Consider the following 21368-nt stretch of genomic DNA (forward strand, 5'->3'; position numbering starts at 1 on the left):
AATATTATTTGGTAGATAGCAAGCCAACGACTGACGATGCAAAGGACTTTCGAGATCTCTGATATTAAGACTGAATTTGATTAAGAAACTGATTAGGTAGGCACCCCCAAAGTTTTGCTAAGCAACGGGTTGTTTCGAAGAGATTGCTCTATAACGCTAAACAAAAAGGTGTACATTTTAATGTATTAATTTTGTATTCGTACAATCCGTGATATAAATTTTAACCTACGATTTTCCAGTCTAAGAAACATCACATCATCATCATCACAGGCCTTTCCGTCTATTACCGATGATTTATGCATTGCTGTATTTGCTGTTTAGACAACGGGTTTGGTGACTGTGGAGTCCGATGCGTGAGCGGCACGACCTCCCACATTTTTGGCAGAAAAAGCTCATGCCACCTGAGGTTCCAGTCTCGGTTTGCTTTCTGTGACCCCTTCTGCTATCTAAAGCATTAAACCAGGCTTGGTCGCATAGCCTTCTCCCCTCCACAACACGCTTGCGCCATCCATCACGGTCTTCAGCTGGCATGGTGGTCGATTTCAAATGCTGACATATCTCGCTTAACACAGTCTTTAAAGCGCAGTCTTCCAACGTTCCTTTTAACATCCCAGTCTAAGAAATTGGACATTAATAAAACATAGAAAGATCACAATCGAGCCGTTGAGAGGTTTATTCGTCTATAAAACTTTATTAATACTTTTCTTTAACCGCACGTTGATAACGAACGTCATAAATTGCGAAGGCACGTACCGCCAAGGTAATGTAGGATGGACTTTTAACACTATTTACGTCTGCTGACCGGCTAAGGGCCACCAACCACAGTTAACAGACTGATTAACGTCACGCAGCAGAGATGTATGAAACTTCCCATACAATAAAATTTAGCGAACGCTTTAACGGTGACAGACGGTTTGGTGCAACCGACCCTTTTTTTTTTTTTCTACGTTGACCCAGCCTGAGGGATAGGCGCTCTGAGCCTGATGTTCGACGTGATGCCTCTCTGTCGCATTTGCAAATTTGTACGTAAGTGTGACAGGGAGGCAAGACGTCGAACGTGATTCGCGGTAGGCCCTCTGAGCTTGACATTAAGGGCCACTTGCACTAACCCGGGGTTAAGCGGTTACACCGTTAACCCAGTGTCAAATTGTACTGGTAACCATGGTAACTCTAGGTTTAACCGGTTAACCCCGGGTTAGTGGAATGGTGCAAGTGACACTAAATACCGTTCGACAACACAAACTTCTAAGAACATAAGTACCTATGTTTTTGTCAATCATCATCATCATCACTCCAAACAGACGAAGTCGCGGGCAGAAGCTACCTTATAAATCTAAAATAAACACTGCACCCACTGGTAGAGAATGCCTTTAGGGATTAAGTCTGCCATTTGTACCTACTTTTTTTTTATTGTGCAATAAAGTTGAAATAAATAAATCTTTCCGAAAACCTAATTATTATTGTAAAATGAAATCTGAGTCCTAACAAGTTCCCCACATCATTACAAAAGCACAGCACCACATTTCACTCCGTCTATAACAAATGGGACAACAAATATAACAAAACCAACAAAAGTAACCGCCACTGGGGGCAGCCATCGTTACGATCAAATAAAGCTTCAGCGTTCCTGGATTCATTTTTACCAGGAGTATTGCAATTGCTTAACGAGTTTAAGCGAGTCGAACGTTTTAAGAACTATATAAGAACTCCCTTCGATAGTCATTTTACTGTATTTTTTTCGTCTGAATTCTATAAAATTTGGTGGATATATAGAGTTTCCTATACTGTACAATAATGTAAGGGCAAATTTACTGTGTTCAAAACAAAATACCCCTGAGTTACGCAAACTTAAGTTACGTAAGTATGCTATTTGCTTTTAAATAAAGTTACATAAGCTGGTTTAATCTGAGCATTCAACATGCAAGCGCTCCGTAAGCCAAACGAATACAAAACCAGGAATCCTCAAACAAAAGAAAAAGTTCGTCGTGTATCTATGGCCTTTGCATGAGCTTTGCAGAATCTCCGAGCACTGAAAACTGAATCTTACATACCACTACTAAGCTTTAAATCAGATCGGCAACTGAAATTTAAACAAATGAGCTTAGCGGTTGCAAATTTTGAAACGAGAAAATTACTGGAGTTTTCGAAATTTGAATTATTTTAGTTTTTAAATTGAGCTGGACGGCGACCTGACGAGTTGGTGCAACTTTCTCTGGATCGAATCGTACAATATCGTAACTAATTTAAACATTGTTTGGACATGTTGAGACAAAGGCCCTTGTTGAGACTTTTTCTTTTGGTGGGTTCGATGCATGTCAAGTGTTCATGGACTCAAATGTGTGTGTCAATACAATCGAAGAATTTATTGACTGAGTGTAAACATGGCGTAGAGTTAGACCAAGATGACTGTTGCAGACTTCAACGACTTTGATAGCACATGCTGATGCAAGTGTTATTTTAAACGTCAAACTTCTATGAAAATATGACGTATAAATAACAATTGCACTGCGTATGCTATCAAAATCGCTTCTTGGTCTAAATCTAGGTCTGTCTCAGTTTCAGCTTGGGCAAAAAATATATCTGGACACATTTCTCAACCGATTCTCGTGAAATTTTGTAGGTAATGATATAGATTTTTTGTAGATTAAATTTTTGTAAATACTTTCAAAATAGCAGAGCCATGGGGGTTCGCGAGATTTACAGCACACAGATGCACTTTATTATTTCTATTCACTACGAGAAAAACTCAAAAACTACTTAGAATCGAGCCAAGATAGAGTTAGACCAAGAAAAGGCTGCAGCGTTAGCCCACGCAATGCAAGTGTTATTTTAAACGTCAAACTTCTATGAAATTGTGACGTATAATCCGACTTAATTCTCACCTCTCAGAAAACAATAAAATTCTTCGACGAAAATGTGTTAGTGTGGGTGTTGTGCTTGTGACCCTCCTTGTGACTCGTTCGTAAGCGTCCGTACACAAAAACAGATCGAGGTGTGCAAGATTTGTCTGTGTTAGGTGTCATTTTCTATGTATTTGTGTCGACATTACAGATTGGATTTTGTATGTTTTAAGTGTGTGAGAAGTGCGACTGTGTGCACCTTTCCCCCCGCAAAAAATGGCAGAAAGATTTGTACGGTAAGATATCGCTTGGGCCCCTCCCTTCCGACGTGTCGGAAGCCGGTGTTGCTCGAAGGTGCGCGCATTTACGACAAAAAATATATACACAACGCGATTCTAAGATCGTGTCGAAAAATTTAAATCGTAGTGCGCGCTTGTCCTAAAATCATATCTCACTTTACAAATTAAACCTACACTATTATAACCTACTCATAGATATTTCGGTTTTATAAAAATAATTAAAAACTTCAAATCTAAACAAAAGTGTCACATTCCGTGAACGGCATCTTTCCCCTATATTATTATAATTATGTTTGTTTATTTCGGGGATGTGCTGGTGTTTTTATATTGTTAATTTTTAAGATTTGAATTTTATAGAAAAGATACGGAGAACTGATAAGGATTTAATAGAAAGGCAAGTTGTAAAAATACAATTTCACTGACTACTTTGCGTTGTGAATCTCTTGATAGACTGCGACCACGCTATGTTTGCATTTGCACTGAGCTGGCGGTATAATATAACTACGTAGAGTCTGTGCGGAAAGACAAGAGTCGTGTAATGTAAAGGATACAATACATTCTACGTCTTTTCTTTCCGCACAAACTCTACATACTTATCTCATAAGGTGCATTATGATAACTTCGGAAGCGGGGTAATTTTGCAAATGGCCAATATCTATAACCTGAAACACGTCTGCTTTCAATTGCTACAATAGAAAGCACTTCTATTTTGTCATTTTCAAAACTATCCCGCTTTTGAAAAAACCCCTTAGGAGCGTCAACCGCTTGACGTAGCACTTGGCATGAACACTTACCGTGGTTCAAATCTAAGTATTACTTGCACCACCCCACTAACCCCGGGTTAACATGTCGTCTACCAAGCTTTCAAAAAAGCACCCCTCTATCTACCCTGGCCGGAGATCTCCGTCAATTATTCTGTACCCCGTATTTGTTACGGACGGAAATCTACTGCCATTTTACCCCAGTTGAAAAGCAGTTTTTTTAAAATCAAATTAGCTGCTTTTCATCTGCCAATTTTCTCGGGTGCAAAAAAAATTGGTCGTAACAAATCTGGGGTTGCCGACGCGTGTGGGGAGCGGGAGACAAGGGCAACGAACAATTGGCCGGAGATCTCCGGCCTGGGTAGCCGGCTGAACCTGGACTTGGTTGAACATGGTTAACACCTAACAGTACAATTTGACACTGGATTAACAGTTTAACCGGTTAACCCCGGGTGAGTGGGATGGTGCAAGTGGCGCTAAGTAGCATAGCTGTAGTGAGGCCACACAGCTGATCACAGCTGATCAGCTGACAAATAGATAAATTATAATTCTCTTTCACGCTTCAATAATAATCGGCATTCCAATGTAACTCGAGACGACACAATAAAATACAATTAATATTATTATGATTCATTGCGATTTACCACATGATTGACCTCAGACAAAGGATGTAAATTAGTACATAAGGCCAACAGTTTCCTATTAAAGCATTCAGTATTTACGCGACTACAGTGGTGTTACTTTCTACCCTTCCGCATCATATTTCATAGCTATGTATTTCTAAAAAAAAGTGCAAGTCAGTCTTAACATCTTAACAAAAAGTTTAACATTTTGTCATTTTGTTACAGCTGTACCACACATCAAGCCAGTGTTCAGTGTTGAACAGTTAACATCTACGGTAAAAAGCGAAATCATGGAATGTAATGTAAGTACACTATCAATATCTAACTATACCATCACCACAGAATAAATAATAGTACTTGCTACAGAAGACTCACTCTCTAACAAAACGCGTCTGTTACAATCAGGACAGATATGGCCGCTAGGTGGCGACAGCGCCACGCGCGGCTTATGGCTAGCCACCAAAATTGGTGTGGAACGGATGTACTTTTAGCTACTTGTAGCAAAGCGACGAAATCGCGGAGTGAGCCACGCCTGCCATCACCCACACTGGTAAACCTTTTTCATCATCATCATCTCAGCCGAAGGGCGTCCACTGCTGGACAAAGGCCCCAGGGTCTCCACAACGAACGCAAATCGAATGCGATTATCAGTGACGTTTGGAGAGGCCATAACACGTTGTTAAATCTGTATCGCGATCTGTACAGTCGCCATCAGATATATCGGAGCGGTCTAGATGCTCAAAAATATGTGAACACGCACTCTAACGCCTCGCGCCTTGGCAATAGAGGCGTTTTCAGATATTTGTGGGCTTTGTGGCTACCTTGGCCGCTCCGATATATCTGATAACGACTGTACATAACAATTAGAGATGCACCGGATATTCGGTTACTATCCGGTATCCGGCCTATCTGGCCAATATTTTAATATCCGGCCGGATACCGAATAGTGACCTACTATCCGGCCGGATACCGGATAGTAACATTGCTTGATTTCAGAGTAAACAAATTCGATCTAAGAAACAGTCATGTTCATAATTGTACCCGTTTATTATTTTAAAACAATTTAAACATTCCACTCACTTGCACGTGCATTCATTTCGAACCCTGAAATGAGTCCACGCGAACGTTAACTACGGAACAGGTCAAAACCTGCACAATGTGCACCTGAAGAACCGAAATGTAGGTATAGTTCAGCCGGCCGAATATTCGGCGGCCGGATACCGAATATTCGGCCGATGGTCAGGTATCCGGCCATACAACTATCCGTTACATCTCTAATAACAATACAGTTAGACGGCAAAATTAAATGTATGTATATTTACCACAAGATCCTAAAGCCCTACTTCCTGACACTTAAGTTTCTCTATTTGAACATTTCGTTTAAAAACAGCAAAATCAGTAAGTAATTATAATGAACTTACTCCCTTTTTGAATGAGCCATGATTTCCCATTGGATGTGTGAGAGCAGGCGAGCCGAGTTATCGAGTGCCAATATAACCGGACCTTCATCACGACATAGGGGTAGATATTAATTTTACAATTTAAAGTTTTGGCAGGGGTACGAAACTCCTGACTTCGGGCAAACTCGGCTCCGTTCGGTTCAGCACTGCTCTGAGCAATTATTTGGGTTGACACAACTTGACGTCCCTTTGCGTGCACGACCGCAGATAAGATAATGGCTTGAATTTTGACAACCCTAAATAGCCGAAAGGGATAGTGCCATATATTAGAAAGGGACAGCATGATTCGACCCTGAACCGCTGTCAAACTTCGGTCTTGTAGGAAGTTTCCTTTCTGTACGTTAGTACTATTACTTATTCTGTGGTTTTGGGCTTGCTATGATACGGCATACGGCCTTTACGATCTCTCGTACACTGATAGCGTCCGAAGTGCACTGAGGAGTCATGTCATTACTCATCTCGCTCGCACTTCAGTCGTATAATAACAAGATTTAATTAGAATCGTCTCTTTCATGACAGTCTAAGAAGTGTAAGAGGAAAGGAAACGAATTCATGTGACCGCTTCTACATACAAACGTAGTCCCCATTTTCCTCTCTGGAAATTAACATTAGGCACGTATTTAACCGGTCAACTAATTAATCGAATTTGGGTAGTTTAAAATAATAGAAATGGGTACTAAAATTAATAGTTTGGCAACTAAAACGGAGCCTTAAAATATATCAATATGAGTTGTATTTTAATGCCGTTACAGCTTTTGTTTATTTTTAGGCAGGTACCAAATATTTATTTGGCAACTGAATTATTATATTGGAGACTATTTATGAAGCACATTTAAAAAAAAAAGAAAACGGCTACCTATTAATTTAAAGAAGAAGTTCCTTTAAAATATTTTGTTTTGTCACTACACGGTCAACCTAACACGCTCCTCCTCGCTTCGCTCGTCGTCGCACCTATCTTTTGACTCTGGAAGAACGTGGTAACTATTGAAATTAGTAATTAAAAATTTAAAGACCTAATGGTATATTGGTCATTAGGTGTTTCATGATTAGGAATTTCAACTATAAGTATAGTAGGGTATACGTAATAAATTATATATGTATAATAATAAATTAAATAAGTATAGTAGGGTATACGTAATACGTAAATAAATTTGTGGTGTTTTGTGGATTAGGAAATTAGTCAATTTAAAGTTTGTCAAATTAAATGTTTAAATTTAAATTATTTTAAAATGGAGTATTTAAAGCTTATGTTATTCTGTTTATGTACAAAATATATAAACAACCAAATTTTATGATCGCTTTACAATATTAGTTGCCAACTTATTATTTTAGACGCCAACCTATCAATTCAAGTTCCCTATATTTTTTTTGGGTGGCTTGATTTTGCTGCCAGTTTTTTAATAATATGATGCTTAAATTTGAGGCTAATATAAATTTATTGGTGCTAAAATATTAATGGACAGCCAAATTATATTATTATATGCCCAGTGAAAGTTCCTGTTTCAAATTTTAGTTGCCCGGTTAATAATAAGCCTTAACATTATAGAAAATATCTCATGTACATGTACAGTCACCGCACGGGAATGTTAAGCTGACTGTGTTATCCTTCGACACCCTTTTGAAGGGGGTGCGAGTGGCCTCTTCCGCCTTCCGGCTGCGGAGGCTGTATCTGGTCGCGCCCCACCTTGTGGGGCGGTCGATCGCACGTCTTTTTGGGGACGGCTGTGTATCCAGTGTGGGCCAGCTTTTTCGTCGCCGGCCGTTATCCAACCCCGCGACCCCTAGCCTGGTGATACCGTTTGAGCGGGGGAATGTTAAGCCATTTAGGGTTCTAGCTAAATTGGACATTCCATAGCCCAAGTATTGAACAACCAATTTAGCTAGAACCCTAAATGGCATACCAATCGCGGAGCGTGATGGTACGAATGATCTAAAGTCCAGAAATCTAACTTTCGACTAACATGCACAAAGCAAGCCATTGGAATCTCACCAAGATCGTACATAATGCATGCGCGTGCGTCCTTTTGACCATGAACTCGCGCCGTGAATGACAAACCCCGTTTATACTGAACCAGAGAAATCTCCCTTTCTAAGGTTTACTACGGCTATAATGGTTTTCCAAAGAAAAACAGTTTATGCATTCTATTGCTGTAAATGTATTGAGGCTGATCCTTACTAAAAAGATACAAATTAAAAAAAACCCTACTAATAATATAAATGCGAAAGTAACTCTATCTGCCTGTTTGTCTATTACCTCTTCACGCTTAATCTGCTGAACCGATTTAGATTAAATTTAGCATGGACATAGTTTTAGGCCCGGGAAAGGACGTAGTATAGTTTTTATCAATAATCTTCATCAGCAGATTCGCAATGATGATCGTGGTTCAATTTTGGAATCTTTCGCTTGCTCGGATATCTATATTAACACGTCTGCTCTGCTATTGTAAAAAAATAACTATTAGAATCATTGTTATATTATGCGATCACAGAATACCTCATAGTGCTCGTCAGGGCCGTCTTAAACTATGCTGGGGCCCTTGGGCACATAAGAATTTGGGGCCCTTTTGGAAAGTAAAGAAAGCGAATTAAACTATTTTTTTTCTACTTTGATCTCTCTATTTATTATGGGTAATCAAATATACTGTCACTGTCCTTCGGGGCCCCCTGAGGACGGGGGCCCTGGGCACGGGCCGCGTGTGCCCTTATGGTAAAGACGATACTGGTGCTCCTTATCACAACACACCCTCACGAATTAAAACTTTATTTGCAGCATCTATTACAAATAAAACTTATACAATGACTGTGGTAATAATTTCCTCGCGTCTCTTTGTATCAAGTTCTCATAACAGATTAACTAATGATCGGTCTATGTAAACTATATAACCCGTCCATTCTGAATGGGGTAATTATGCTTTTGTCTCGCCACTCTGTAACCCAAACATTTGCCTTCCATCACGAGATGGTAATGCTTCGGTCCTTTAAACACAAAATTTAGCATATTATAATATTAGGCACCCTTATAAGTGGATTTCGTCGTGATCTATATATAAAATACTTACCGTAATACGTGTAGGTATATGTAATATTGAATGAAGCTAGAATCTAATTATAGGATCAAAGAAAATTTGGAACATATTTCGTAAGTAAATAGGTATTAGGTAATTAATTCGATTTCAACATTTGATAATGTGAAGTTGTATTATTTTAATGTGTAATTTTGTATCGCCTATATATGTCGATACGTATGTTTAAACTAATCGATTTAAAGATTAATTTAAAAAATAGGAAAACTACACGGTTTTGGCCGTTTAGCTGACCCGCTGGACTTTTACTCCGTTTGCTAAGTTTCTGCTGTAAAATCTAACAAACCGTTGATAATTTTGCCCCTCTCTGTCATTTTGACATTTTTGTTTGTTAGAAAGGGACAAAAAAATAACAAAGGTTTATAAAAGAGGTTACTAAGTTTTATGAATAAAAGGTTGCCCCGAACATGAACATTAATAAAATAAAAATAAATAATAATAAATTCTGGGTCATTTTTTACACAAATTGACTAAGCCCCACGGTAAGCTCAAGAAGGCTTGTGTTGTGGGTACTCAGACAAGGATATGTTAGTGAAATTATTGCGCCTTTATTTTTTACAACTTTAAACAGAAATATAGAATACCTACTCAAAATATAAGATATTTTAAAGCTACATAATGTTACAGAAGATACATCTCACGATCCTGCGGGCTATATTATCTGTTTGATGAATTTATCACGTCAATCAATTATGCAAAAGTAATTGATCGATTCGGCAGCCATGTCTAATAAGACAACTACCAACTGAGTACTAGGATACATCAAACCATGCATACTAAATATCCTTAGGTGGTAAAAGGTTTCGGTAAATGGACATTCATACCATACTAATCTATACAATTCTAATATTATAGATGCAAAAGTTACTCCTGTATGTTGCGTCTTCACACTTAAACCGCTGAGCCGATTTAGACGAATTTTGAGTCACGAGGTCGGTCACCTACGCGCTGGACAGACCTGATAATATCTGCGACACAAACCACCATAGTCCAATGTTCCCGTTACGCTGAAGACCGTGGCAAGTAGAGGCGCATTGCGAGGGCTGCGTTGTCCATGATAGATATATACGTCTCATCATACAACCACGACCACTCTGTCAAGAGTGAACGACTGAGGAGGAGGAGGTGTGAGTCTCGAAGAAGGAAATTGTACCTATCAGTGTCAGGGGTGAAAAAGATAAGATAGTGATATTTTAAATATCACCATTAATATGTATTTTTTTTTTTGCAGAGTACGGTGCGTGCATGTGAAAGTGATCCCTTAAAGACGTCACTTGCAAGGTGCCTCTTGATTAATATATAAGTATCGATAGATAAGTAGTTAATATTTTATTAATTGGAATTGATTATCAATGGGAATTCATTATCAACAATCGTTGATAGAAAGCGCCAATAGAAACATAAATAATATATGCAAATATTTTATTGGTCTGTCATAAGATTATTTAAAAAAAAACTTATTTAATCAATTTCATTTCAATCCGTAGTTCCGAAAAACGAGTGTCACAGTGGGAAGTCCTCATGCGAAAATTCTCAGAAGCCCACAAAGAAGAATGCAAGTAAATATTGATTTTATTATACTTACACAAATTATACCTCCATCTTTATTTCCTCGAAAGTGTAGTATAAGTACTTAGTATACAGTCAACGAAAACATTACTTTTTCATATAGGGAGCGTGCATGAACTATAGGGGGCAGCATAGGAGCCGTCAGATATTTGGCGCGAGGCGTAAATGTGAAGTTTATGCTTCCGATGTAGCCCACAAAATGGCGGAACCTATTATGTCCAAGAAAATTTACAAGAACGGTAGATGGTAGCACTTGCTTTGGCAATATACATGTTTATGTTTCCGATTCAGGCCACAAGATGGCGGACCCTCCAACGCGCACGGTCCTCATTATTAATCCATGGATTTTAAGCAAATTAAAGTGCTACACTAAACCGAGAGAGATAGAGACATGTCACAGTTTGATCTAAATTTTTAATGAGACGCACTGAAATAGAGATGGCTTTAACGTTTACATTAGCGGAGGATAGATACGGGTTGTTTTAGAGACATTTCGTAATTACTTTTTGATTGAAACCGACTTCTCTTTCGCTCATTAAACCCTTTACCGCATACGCAGCCATATATGACAGTTACAATATTCAACGCTATTGATAGTTCAAATTTAAACTTTTTTTTTTACATTAAGTAAGGGGTTAACCCTTTACCAGACTGACATTTCAGAAATGACAATAGAATGCCAGTCTTACTCATCGAAAATAGAACGCATGTTTGAAGTGCCGTATGTGGGAAATATATATCCCTTGGCCTGGTTAATGCAAAAACGATACTTTCCTACTTTCCGGGTAAGAGTCGCTAAACTTCCAAACCTCTTCCCGTCCCACTCCTCTCACATTGAACTTCGTTAATTTCAACCCTCATTTGACCCCCTTGGTGGAAAATTCTGGCATGAAAAGTAGCTTACTTATATCTTATTTCCAAATTATAAACCACCTGTATGCCGGCTTAAGTTTAGTGTATTTTGTGTTTTTCTTCAGAACGGTGACGCTGGACATTCCGCGAGTGAAACGTGCCGAGAAGACATTCCCTACCGGTTCCTCTTACACTGGCACCTGGGACGTGCTCGGGATGAGCGGCCAGGGCACCTACAAGCTGCCAAATGGTACTTTTACCTTAAAGATATACGGCGTAAGACGGTTTTGACATTAGATACGGATCGACCTCTGATACGCTCATGTACCTACGTAAGTGAGACAGCATCACGTGAGTATACAGCGATGTCCCCGGGTGAGACGTGCCGAGAAGACGTTCCCTACCGGTTCCTCTTACACTGGCACCTGGGACGTGCTCGGGATGAGCGGCCAGGGGACCTACAAGTTGCCAAATGGTATCTTATAGTTATTGAATAGATGTTGTGTAGGGACGCCCGGCCAGAAACATGCGGACTGTCGATCACTTGTCGCATTCATTCAGCCCAATCCCCTGGAGTTGAAGCTGCAGGTTACTGTCCAAGCAGCTATTCCCCACTATTCTCTTCAAATCTTCTTGTTCTCCTTATTATATCTATATTGGGTAAGACGTTATTTAGGGTCACTACGTCTAAATGGGGTATTCAGGGGCGTATTTACCATAGGGCCAAGGGGGCCATGGCCCGGGGCGGCAGGCCGCAGGGGGGCGGCGAAGCCGCCCCCTTGCGGCTTTTTCTGGGCGCCTTTTATAATCAAACTTAGCTATTTTTTTATTATATTTTAATTGACATTTAAATTAATAAACAAACGAACGCTTCAAACCCCACCAATTGCTAAAAATATCTACCAACAAGTACCTAAATTAAGCAACATTTTCGTTCAAGAAGTATTAGTACGGCGCAGTGCCGGATTTACCACTAGGCTGAGTAGGCTGAAGCCTATGGCGGCAGATTTTAGGGGGCGGCAAATTTGGGTCATAAAAATATTTTATTAGCTGTTCAGATAGGGTCGACCAGAATTTTGTCGCTCCCCTATTTATTTGTAAAATTTAAATAACAAGCCTTGTCGATTTTGCCGCCCTCTGTCATGTCAAGACCCTTTATATTGAGACAGACAGACGGCCGGACGGACAACAAAGTGATCTTATATGGGTTCAGTTTTTTTCCTTTTGAAGTACGGAACCCTAAAAATTTACCTACTATTTTCTCGAAAAAATTTCGCGCTCGCTACGCTCGCGTTTTCACTTACGTACCTAACATTATTTATGACCCATCTGACTATATACATACGGGCGGTTCTTGTGTCTTCGTGGTATTGAATCTCACTAAATTGTTCCGATCCCATGGCGAAACTCAGTACAGATAGAGTGCTCTCGATATCAGATACAAATACAATACTTCATGACTTTCCAGCACCACAGAATGAGGGATAATGGTACGGCCTGTGTAATACGCATCCCTACTACTGTCGTCTGCATAGCAATGATTATCATTGATATGCAGCAATGACAGCACAGAACCTAGTGCAACGCCAGCGGTAATGTCCACACTATCGGAGCAGCTTCCGTCTACTATACGGCTCATGTGCGTCTACCGGAAAAAAAGCTAGCGATCCATTTGTATAACATAGTCCCTCGAGCAGACTCGATGCCAGACCCGACCGAACTCCTTAGCTATATCCAGCCTGACTGCCATGTCTCACCTTGATTCTCAATGGCCAAAACCCAGCAGTACCCACCGGTCACCGATCAGATCAGGCAAATATAACGAGGTCGCATCGTCATTGAGTGACAAAAACGGCCCATATAAATCTGTATCTAGAATAGTGACATTAGTGATGTCACCTTTCTGCACTCAAAAGAATAAAAAATTATCTACGTTCCACTATCAGCGAAGAGCGCCTGAATAGCTTAGCTCTTCTTAATATAGAAGCTGAGCTGACAAACGTTTTAGATTACGACAGCGTTATTGATGATTTTGTCAACCAATTTGTACATAGGAAAACAATGTAAATGCCTATGTGAGTAAATGTTTAGTTTTTTTTTTCACACCCCAAAGGTACTTGTTGCAGGTTTTTTTTTTCTTAAATAAAATACTTTATCGTCACTGATGAAGGGGGGCGGCAAATCAAAATGGCCCGGGGCGCCAAATTTGTAAATACGCCTCTGGGGGTATTCCCAGAATTCAAAAAGTCTAATAACGCTGTCTTTCGCTCCGGTCATAAGCAGCCTTAGAGCATTTAGTAACTGGAGCCGCCTTGGCTGTCATTTTCTGTACAAAACAGTCTGCCGATTTTTGCGGGGGAGGGGCACGTCAAATGTATGGTTATTGCTACATGATTTGTACGTAACGTACTTACAAATAGCCATGTCAGATAAACGTCAGTCCATACAACAGTTTTCGGCAGAGTTGTAAGCTCTTAAAGGCGACTCCGGTTATTAAATGCTCTAAGTAAGCAGCAGAGGCAACTGTTATTTGATGATATTTTTTTTCATGTGTAGGTATTAACCATTTGTAAACCACAACTATTTGATGCAAAACGACTTAGTTAACTTACTTAAGTAACTCTGTCTGCGTGTCTGTCTGTTAACTCTTCACGCTTAAGCTCCTGAACTGATTTAGATGATTTTAAGTATGGACATATGAGTCGCTTAACTTCGAACTCGGGTAAATCCATCTGTCAGATTATGCGATTTTGGTATTAAGAAAAGGTAATAGGGTAGATATTTGCTGAGAGGGTCGAATGCATTTACCCGAGTTTGAAGTTAAGCGACACATATGTAGTTTGAGGGCCGGAGAGGGACATAGTTATTATCAATAATCGTCTTCATCCCACGCAGACGAAGTCGCGGGCAGATGCTAGTACACTCGACGTCTTATTAAACTTGACGGTTGAAATATTATTCGGAACATACAAGCCATTAAGCATTTTACATTGCATTGTATGTGATATTATTTACTGAAGTAGCTTCTCGCATCTTGAACGTAAGTATATTCAGAAACTTTAAATATTTACCAATGTGATTTCAATATCATTGTGTCGCATTTGCACGTGTACAACTGTACATGTATTAAGATTTTAATTTGTACTTGTTGTTTTCTAAATTTAAAAAAGAAATGGTGAATCGTTCCGTGTTATTTACAATGTACCTATAGCTTGGTAGCTCGTAAGCGCAATTACCTACACCATAATACCCTAAAACAAATATTCGCCTGAGTTACGAAAACATTCTACAAACTACATTCTTCGTTCTAAATTGGGATTTTGTATTTAAGTACCTATTCCGCCCAGAAAGAAGAGCTCTTCATACTCATCAAATTTTATCAAAATCTGACATAAAAAAAAACGAGAACAAAATAGAGTTTAGGGATTCACAGATTACCAGTTCGCCGGACGATATCAGCCTGTCAGTTGTTCGGATCTGTCTTTTGCGTTTAACTGACAGGCTGATATAGTGTTGTGAATTTAAGCTTCGAGGCGTAAACTACAAGACTCGAGTCGCGACTTCTGAGTCTAGAAGCCTCGAACCTTAAAGCCTCGACCATATAAGCCTCAACTTAATAAGTTCGCGTTGCTGGTTACGAGCACAGAAACCTCGAGTCTTTAGGCCTCAAGCTTTAAAGCCTCCTAAGCTTTGAAGGTTTAAGTCTTAAAAGCTTTCGGTTCTGTAGTTTTTAGTATTTGTTGTTGTAGCGGTAACAAAAATACCTCATCTATGAAAACTTCAGCTGTCTAGCCTAGCTATCACGGTTCATGAGATACAGCCTGGTGATGTGACGGACGGACGGACAGCGGAGTCTTAGTAGAGTCCCGTTTTTACCCTTTGGGTACGGAAGTCTAAAAACTAGGTAGACCGCCACACCGGACACCGTCAAATTAAGGGTTAAAAATAAATACACAATCACACAATAATACTTTCTGCCTATAGGTAACGCTCGTTGTTTGAGCTCTTAACGCTTGACTCAGGCCTTCGAGGTCCGGGGGCTTGAGCTCTCTATGAAGCCCGAGTCTTAAAGACTTACTCTTAAGAGCTCATAAAAAGCTTGAGTCGTTAAGGTTCTGAACCGTTTTTGAGCTCAAACCTTTAACGCTTGAGTCTTCAAAGCTTGAACCTTCAAGGTTTGCAAGTCTTTAAGGTTAAAAAGTCTTCAAGACTAGTCTTTTAACAACACTAGGCTGATATCGTCCGGCGAACTGGTAATCAGTGGGCCCCTTTAGACCAAGCTAACCTGACACCGATTTTAATAGCTCAGACTGTGCAAGTGTTTAAAACGTCAAACTGCTACCTAGTTATGACGTTGAAATAACACTTGCGCAGTATGTGCTGTGCTATCAAAATCGCCGCCAACTTAGCTTGGAACTCTTTACTCTTTGTCTTTTCTTTAGGGCTCTTACACTCTTTAGGGCGTTTCTACGCCGCTTTTTCTCGGCGGTTCCATACTAATCGGCACGCCGCGAAGTTTGTATGGAAACTCCGAATAAACTGTAAAAATCGGCACATTGTAGAAGCGAAGTTATGGGAAGTACGGACATGTTTCTGTCTCACGGAAGTTATGTTATTAAAATTGGTATCACATTTACCGTTTATAAATACACCCCTTGTGCAAACGAGACTGGCTCAGCGAGGCAAGACCTAAGATTTCCCAGCGGTGGATACTTTACACAAGCGTTGTTTGGGAAGCTTCTCATACAATTTTATATCAAAACTGTTTTCACGTGAATTACTAGGTATATCTGCTTCATGGGGCGATTTTTATTTTGTTGTTAATTTTTTTCCCATCAGATTTTGATTAAATTTTGTGGATACATATAGTTCCCTGTTCTGACCAACATAACCGCAATTTCAATATATGTTCTAAAAAATCTTCCACTGAGTTGCGAGACCCATTGTGAGCGACCACGTTTCTGTGCCGTACGTCATCACTGGCAACACACACTGGTTGAAGACTTTCGTCTTAAGGCACTGCGGTATTTTGGACGAGAAGATGTTGCGTAGCTTCTCAAACGTTGCCCATCCAAGTTGGATTCGCGAGCAACCTCTTACCGGACCGGAAGACGCAGCGTGGGAAGGCCCCAGACTAGATGAACCGACGATCTGGGTAAAGTCGCGGAAAACCGTTGCTTGAGGGCAGCGAATGACAATTCGCTGTGGAGATCCTTGGGGGAGGCCTTTGTCCAGCAGTGGACGTCTTTCGGCTGAGATGATGATGATGATGATGAGTTGCGAGAACGTAATTTCGTAAGTTAATGGAATATTACGTACATTTTTTGGGATAAGTTGTAATTTCGTATTTATTCCGCCCAGAATAATTACCTACCTAACTCTTCATTCAAGTATACTAAAAGCAAATATTGTTTAGTTTAAGCTTACATTTTAATTTTTTGCCCCTGTTACTGTTTACACCGCCAGGAGGCGTATTATGATTGTAAAAACAGGTTACAAAATTGATCTGGATTTGTTACATAACAAATCCATACGGATATGATCTGTCAGTACAAATCTTGTATGAACACTGATGTTTATAGTTGAAGAAATGACACTTTTGACACAGACAGATGAGATCATAGGTATATCCTTAACAAATCCAGATCAAATTATAACCTGCTAATTTATTACAAATAGAATACGCTTCCAATATTATTCCAAAAACTAACAAATGATTTTGAAAATTCCCTAAAACTGTTTTTTGACGACTACCAACAAAAATTGTTATGAACAAGCTAACATAACCAAGTTAACTTGAAAATGATTTATTAATAAAGCATATCTTGGAAACACGAGCTACGCTTGATAAGAAAGTAAAAAAATGTAGGACATATTTTAAAGGCGCCTGGGGATATTACAGGGTTTTCAGCTTATACACGTACGGACATTTACCGGAACGATATTTTATATTAAACTTTTTATAGTCCCGCTCGTATGAACTCGTGATATAGTGGCTTTATAAGAGAAAAGAGGTTTTAAGTCAAAGTGAGGGAATTTAAGCCGTAATAATATAACAGTTTTACCTATTTTCTTTCTAGCTCTTAGTGAACCTGAATAATATTTTCATTTAGAATGGTAGTAAGGATACTAAGGATAGTTAAGGTCTCTACATTACACACATATTAACCCTTAATACATATTCTTTTTTTATCATTTATGAACGAATCAAATTAATTATTTGTTTCATATAAAGCTTTACACATTATAGAATTGTTCAGATGGCATTGAATGAAATGTTACCTAAAAACATAATAATTAAATTCACTGGTCCACTCAACCTATCTGTTCTTTACTGCTGGTATACACCCCATTAATTCAGAAATTCATTTGGCAACGCTACAAGGCCACATAAAGCGGTGCCGTATCATTAATTACAGTTAATGTAGCTATAGTAGGTAGCTATTAAAGGAGCCTGTATTTTAATCTCTATGAATATTCTGAGCAATATTTCTTCCTTCACGTTCTTGTGACCCGAGCACGTCCTGGGTCAAACACATTTCAGAAAAAGGTCTCTTCATCGGATAATACAATAAAGATTTACCCGGGTACATTATACGTGGGCCATACCGAAAGTTTCTGGATTCTGATATATGAGACGACTTATTTTTTCTAAGTGGCCAGTCCAGGAACTTTTAGTATGCCCTAAGTAATATATCACGTTTTTCTTCGAGTCTCAGGTACTAAAAAACTTTTTCCCGTCTGTAAGGATGCAGCGGAAAAATAAGCTTAGTTTCGAGGAAAGAAAGACGCGAACGAGTTAAGAATGACTCAAGCTAGACCAGGCCGGGGCCGGGCCAGCGCTTCCTGCGCTTCGTTTATCAGCCGTCATAGAAAATGACATATCGGACACCTCGGCCCGGGCCCGGCCCGGTCTAGCGTAAGTCATTATTTAAGCATGCAATTAATGTGTATAACCCGTAACTCCGTTTAAAAACCGTTTAAGGGTATTCTACAAAATGGTCTACTTTGTCGGGGACATGGCGTATATATGACATCTACCTTAATTACCTGCAGAAATCAGAAGGCCTACCGCGAACCACGTTCGTAGTGTTGCCTCCCTGTCACACTTACGTACAATGTTACAAGTGCGACAGAGAGGCAACACGTCGAACGTGGTTCGCGGTGGGCCCTCTGTATTATACACAATTGAATGAAAGCTAAATTATCAAACGTTATCATGCCTTATATCGGATTCTTAGTTTTATTACCAATAGCATCACGTACCCGACACTTTTCTATTACCTATGCTCCTAGGTAGGTAGGTACCTACCTATATTAATTTGTATTAATTTTTTTACCAATTAATCATATCTTTTTAACTTGACATCGTCCGTATTAGATCCAATTTCTAAAAACAAATGAAGCTCAAACTATGTTTTTCTGCAACGATGTCTCTGCGGTGGCCAATATTGGTCATCTCCGGTCTCACGGCCGTTACCATCTCAAACTTTTAAGCAAAAAACAACCATATAACAGTTACCGCCACTTTAAATTGAAACCTAATAACCACAGATTACGATCGAAACTTGAATGTGTTACTTTTTACTTAAGACATAAAGTTATGGGTGTGAAAACGCAATGTTTCCCTACTCATTATAAAGAAAGTGTCGTGGAATAGGAAACCTACTTCTCACCGTTGATATGAATGAATATTTATATTTTACCACAAAATGATAAATTGTTTGCGATGTTTTCATAGTAATTTTCGGAAGTCGTCTCACTTTTAATGCGATTGACGATGTTTCATACTTATCTATCATTGTTATACCGACTAAATGTCTTAATTTCTAGGTGTAATCTATGAGGGCGAATTCGACGACGGAACGTTCCACGGTCAAGGCGAACTTCGATACCCATGCGGAGCCGTTATATACGGCAAATGGGTGCGCGGGGAGATGGTGGAGCGGACATTGGTGTTCCCAGATGGGTTGGAGTATGCTGAGGCTGACTGGCCGTATTGCATAATGCCAGACAGGAGGTAAGATAGGAAACACTGGAAGTAGTTATACTAATAGTCATATTCGGCAAATGGGTGCGCAGGGAAATGGTGGAGAGGACATTGGTGTTCCCAGACGGGCTGGAGAATGCTGAGGCTGCGCTGGCCATACCTACTGCATAATGCCAGACAGGAGGTAAGATAGGAAACACTGGAAGTAGTTATACTAATAGTCATATTCGGCAAATGGGTGCGCAGGGAAATGGTGGAGAGGACATTGGTGTTCCCAGACGGGCTGGAGAATGCTGAGGCTGCTGGCCATACCTACTGCATAATGCCAGATAGGAGGTAAGATAGGAAATACTGGAAGTAGTTATACTAATAGTCATATTCGGCAAATGGGTGCGCGGGGAGATGGTGAAGAGGATATTGGTGTTCCCAGATGGGCTGGAGTAGAAGGGGATAGTTTGAGGACCGTGGAAGGACATAGGATAGATCTGTCCACGCAGACGATAAAGTGTAAAACTACCACTGTCATCTCCTATAACCTATTCTAGGCTTTGGTTGAAAACACAACATAACGTTTTTCCAAAACTTCACCTCAGAGTATTCTCGCTACCAATTATACCTATGATCACAGCGCGAGTCCCGAAAGTGCCGCTTTTGCGCGGAACATTTTCGAAATTGAATCTCATTGGTAATGAGATTAATCTAGGTCTACACGCTCTGGTTTGGAGTTAGTGGGCTCTGGGGAATGCTGCATTTGGCTTTTGGTACTGCGAGTACGTTTCACACATCGGTGTGCACTTTACTTTGACGCTGTTTAATTCTGTGGCTTGCCAAGAGACGTTTTAAGATATGTAAGAACTTTGATAAATTCAAATATAGGTATTAATTATACTTACATATAAAAGTGCAAGTAACGTTGACTGTATTTCCGGTGAAATATCAAATTTACCATGGAGATACATAGTGTAAGTCTCAAGAAGTAACACATAGCATAGTTTTTATATCGGTAATAATCATTTTTTACACGACTGCCAAAAAAAAAAGTGTGTATTGTTTTTATGTAGGTGGACGATAGCTCAGGTTAATACATGCGCTACTAATCATGTTTTTGTGTAGTTTCAAAAATACAAATATAGCACCAACAAATAATGTTCCTTTTGTGTAGAGACCCGACCATTAGGCGTAACAAAACGCCTGATATTTATTACTTAGGTACCTACTCACAGAGAAAGCTTTTTGCGAAACGAGAATAATGCAAATAGCCTATACACAGCTGTTCTATGATAACCAGCCTTGCCACTCGTAATTTCAGTTCAAAAGTACGTTTTAAAAATATAGAAAATAAGACTATTTGAACAAAAAACGATGTTTCGTCGAATCAATGGTAGACACGGTCAAAAGTTTTTGAAAATAGCAACAACGTACCGGAAAATGTAATGTCCGTAGATTTCTCAAGGACAGGGTTTTCCCCATTATTAGGAATTAATGTACAAAATAATGAATTAATGTAAACTTATTATATGTGTCGCTTAACTTCAAACTCGGGTAAATCCATTCGACCCTTTCAGCAAATATCTACCCTATTACCTTTTCTTAATACCATAATCGTATAATCTGACAAATGGATTTACCCGAGTTTGAAGTTAAGCGACTCATATGTACGTAGACGACATAAAATTGTTGACAAACCTTATCAATCTTATCATATGACAATGACAAACGTTACAACAACGTTGTCGACTTCTAAACAGGCGCATATGAGACTTTCATTATAATTCGCATAAAACAAGTGATCCATCTTGATTATTCCTCCCGTTTGTAGAACGCGAACTTGGTCCGAAAATTACACGCCATTCTGTTCGCAAATGGACGGATATGAATTAAGCCGCAAAAC

General features: G+C 39.5%; 1 protein-coding gene across 2 annotated transcripts in view; it reads left to right on the forward strand.

Annotated features, from left to right (window-relative positions):
* Window positions 1–3394: 3394 nt before the first annotated feature.
* The window catches only part of LOC134794189 (MORN repeat-containing protein 5-like), a 28247-nt gene continuing 10273 nt past the window's right edge, over window positions 3395–21368 (forward strand). For both annotated transcript variants that reach the window (XM_063765926.1, XM_063765927.1), the window contains exons 1-6: window positions 3395–3533; window positions 4749–4825; window positions 10298–10347; window positions 10554–10625; window positions 11613–11737; window positions 19321–19507. In XM_063765926.1, coding sequence (XP_063621996.1) covers window positions 4814–4825; window positions 10298–10347; window positions 10554–10625; window positions 11613–11737; window positions 19321–19507 — 446 coding nt within the window. In that variant the 5' untranslated portion in view covers window positions 3395–3533; window positions 4749–4813. The remainder of the gene's footprint in view (window positions 3534–4748; window positions 4826–10297; window positions 10348–10553; window positions 10626–11612; window positions 11738–19320; window positions 19508–21368) is intronic.

This window comes from Cydia splendana, chromosome 10 (assembly GCF_910591565.1).
Source record: "Cydia splendana chromosome 10, ilCydSple1.2, whole genome shotgun sequence".
Lineage (NCBI taxonomy): Eukaryota > Metazoa > Arthropoda > Insecta > Lepidoptera > Tortricidae > Cydia > Cydia splendana.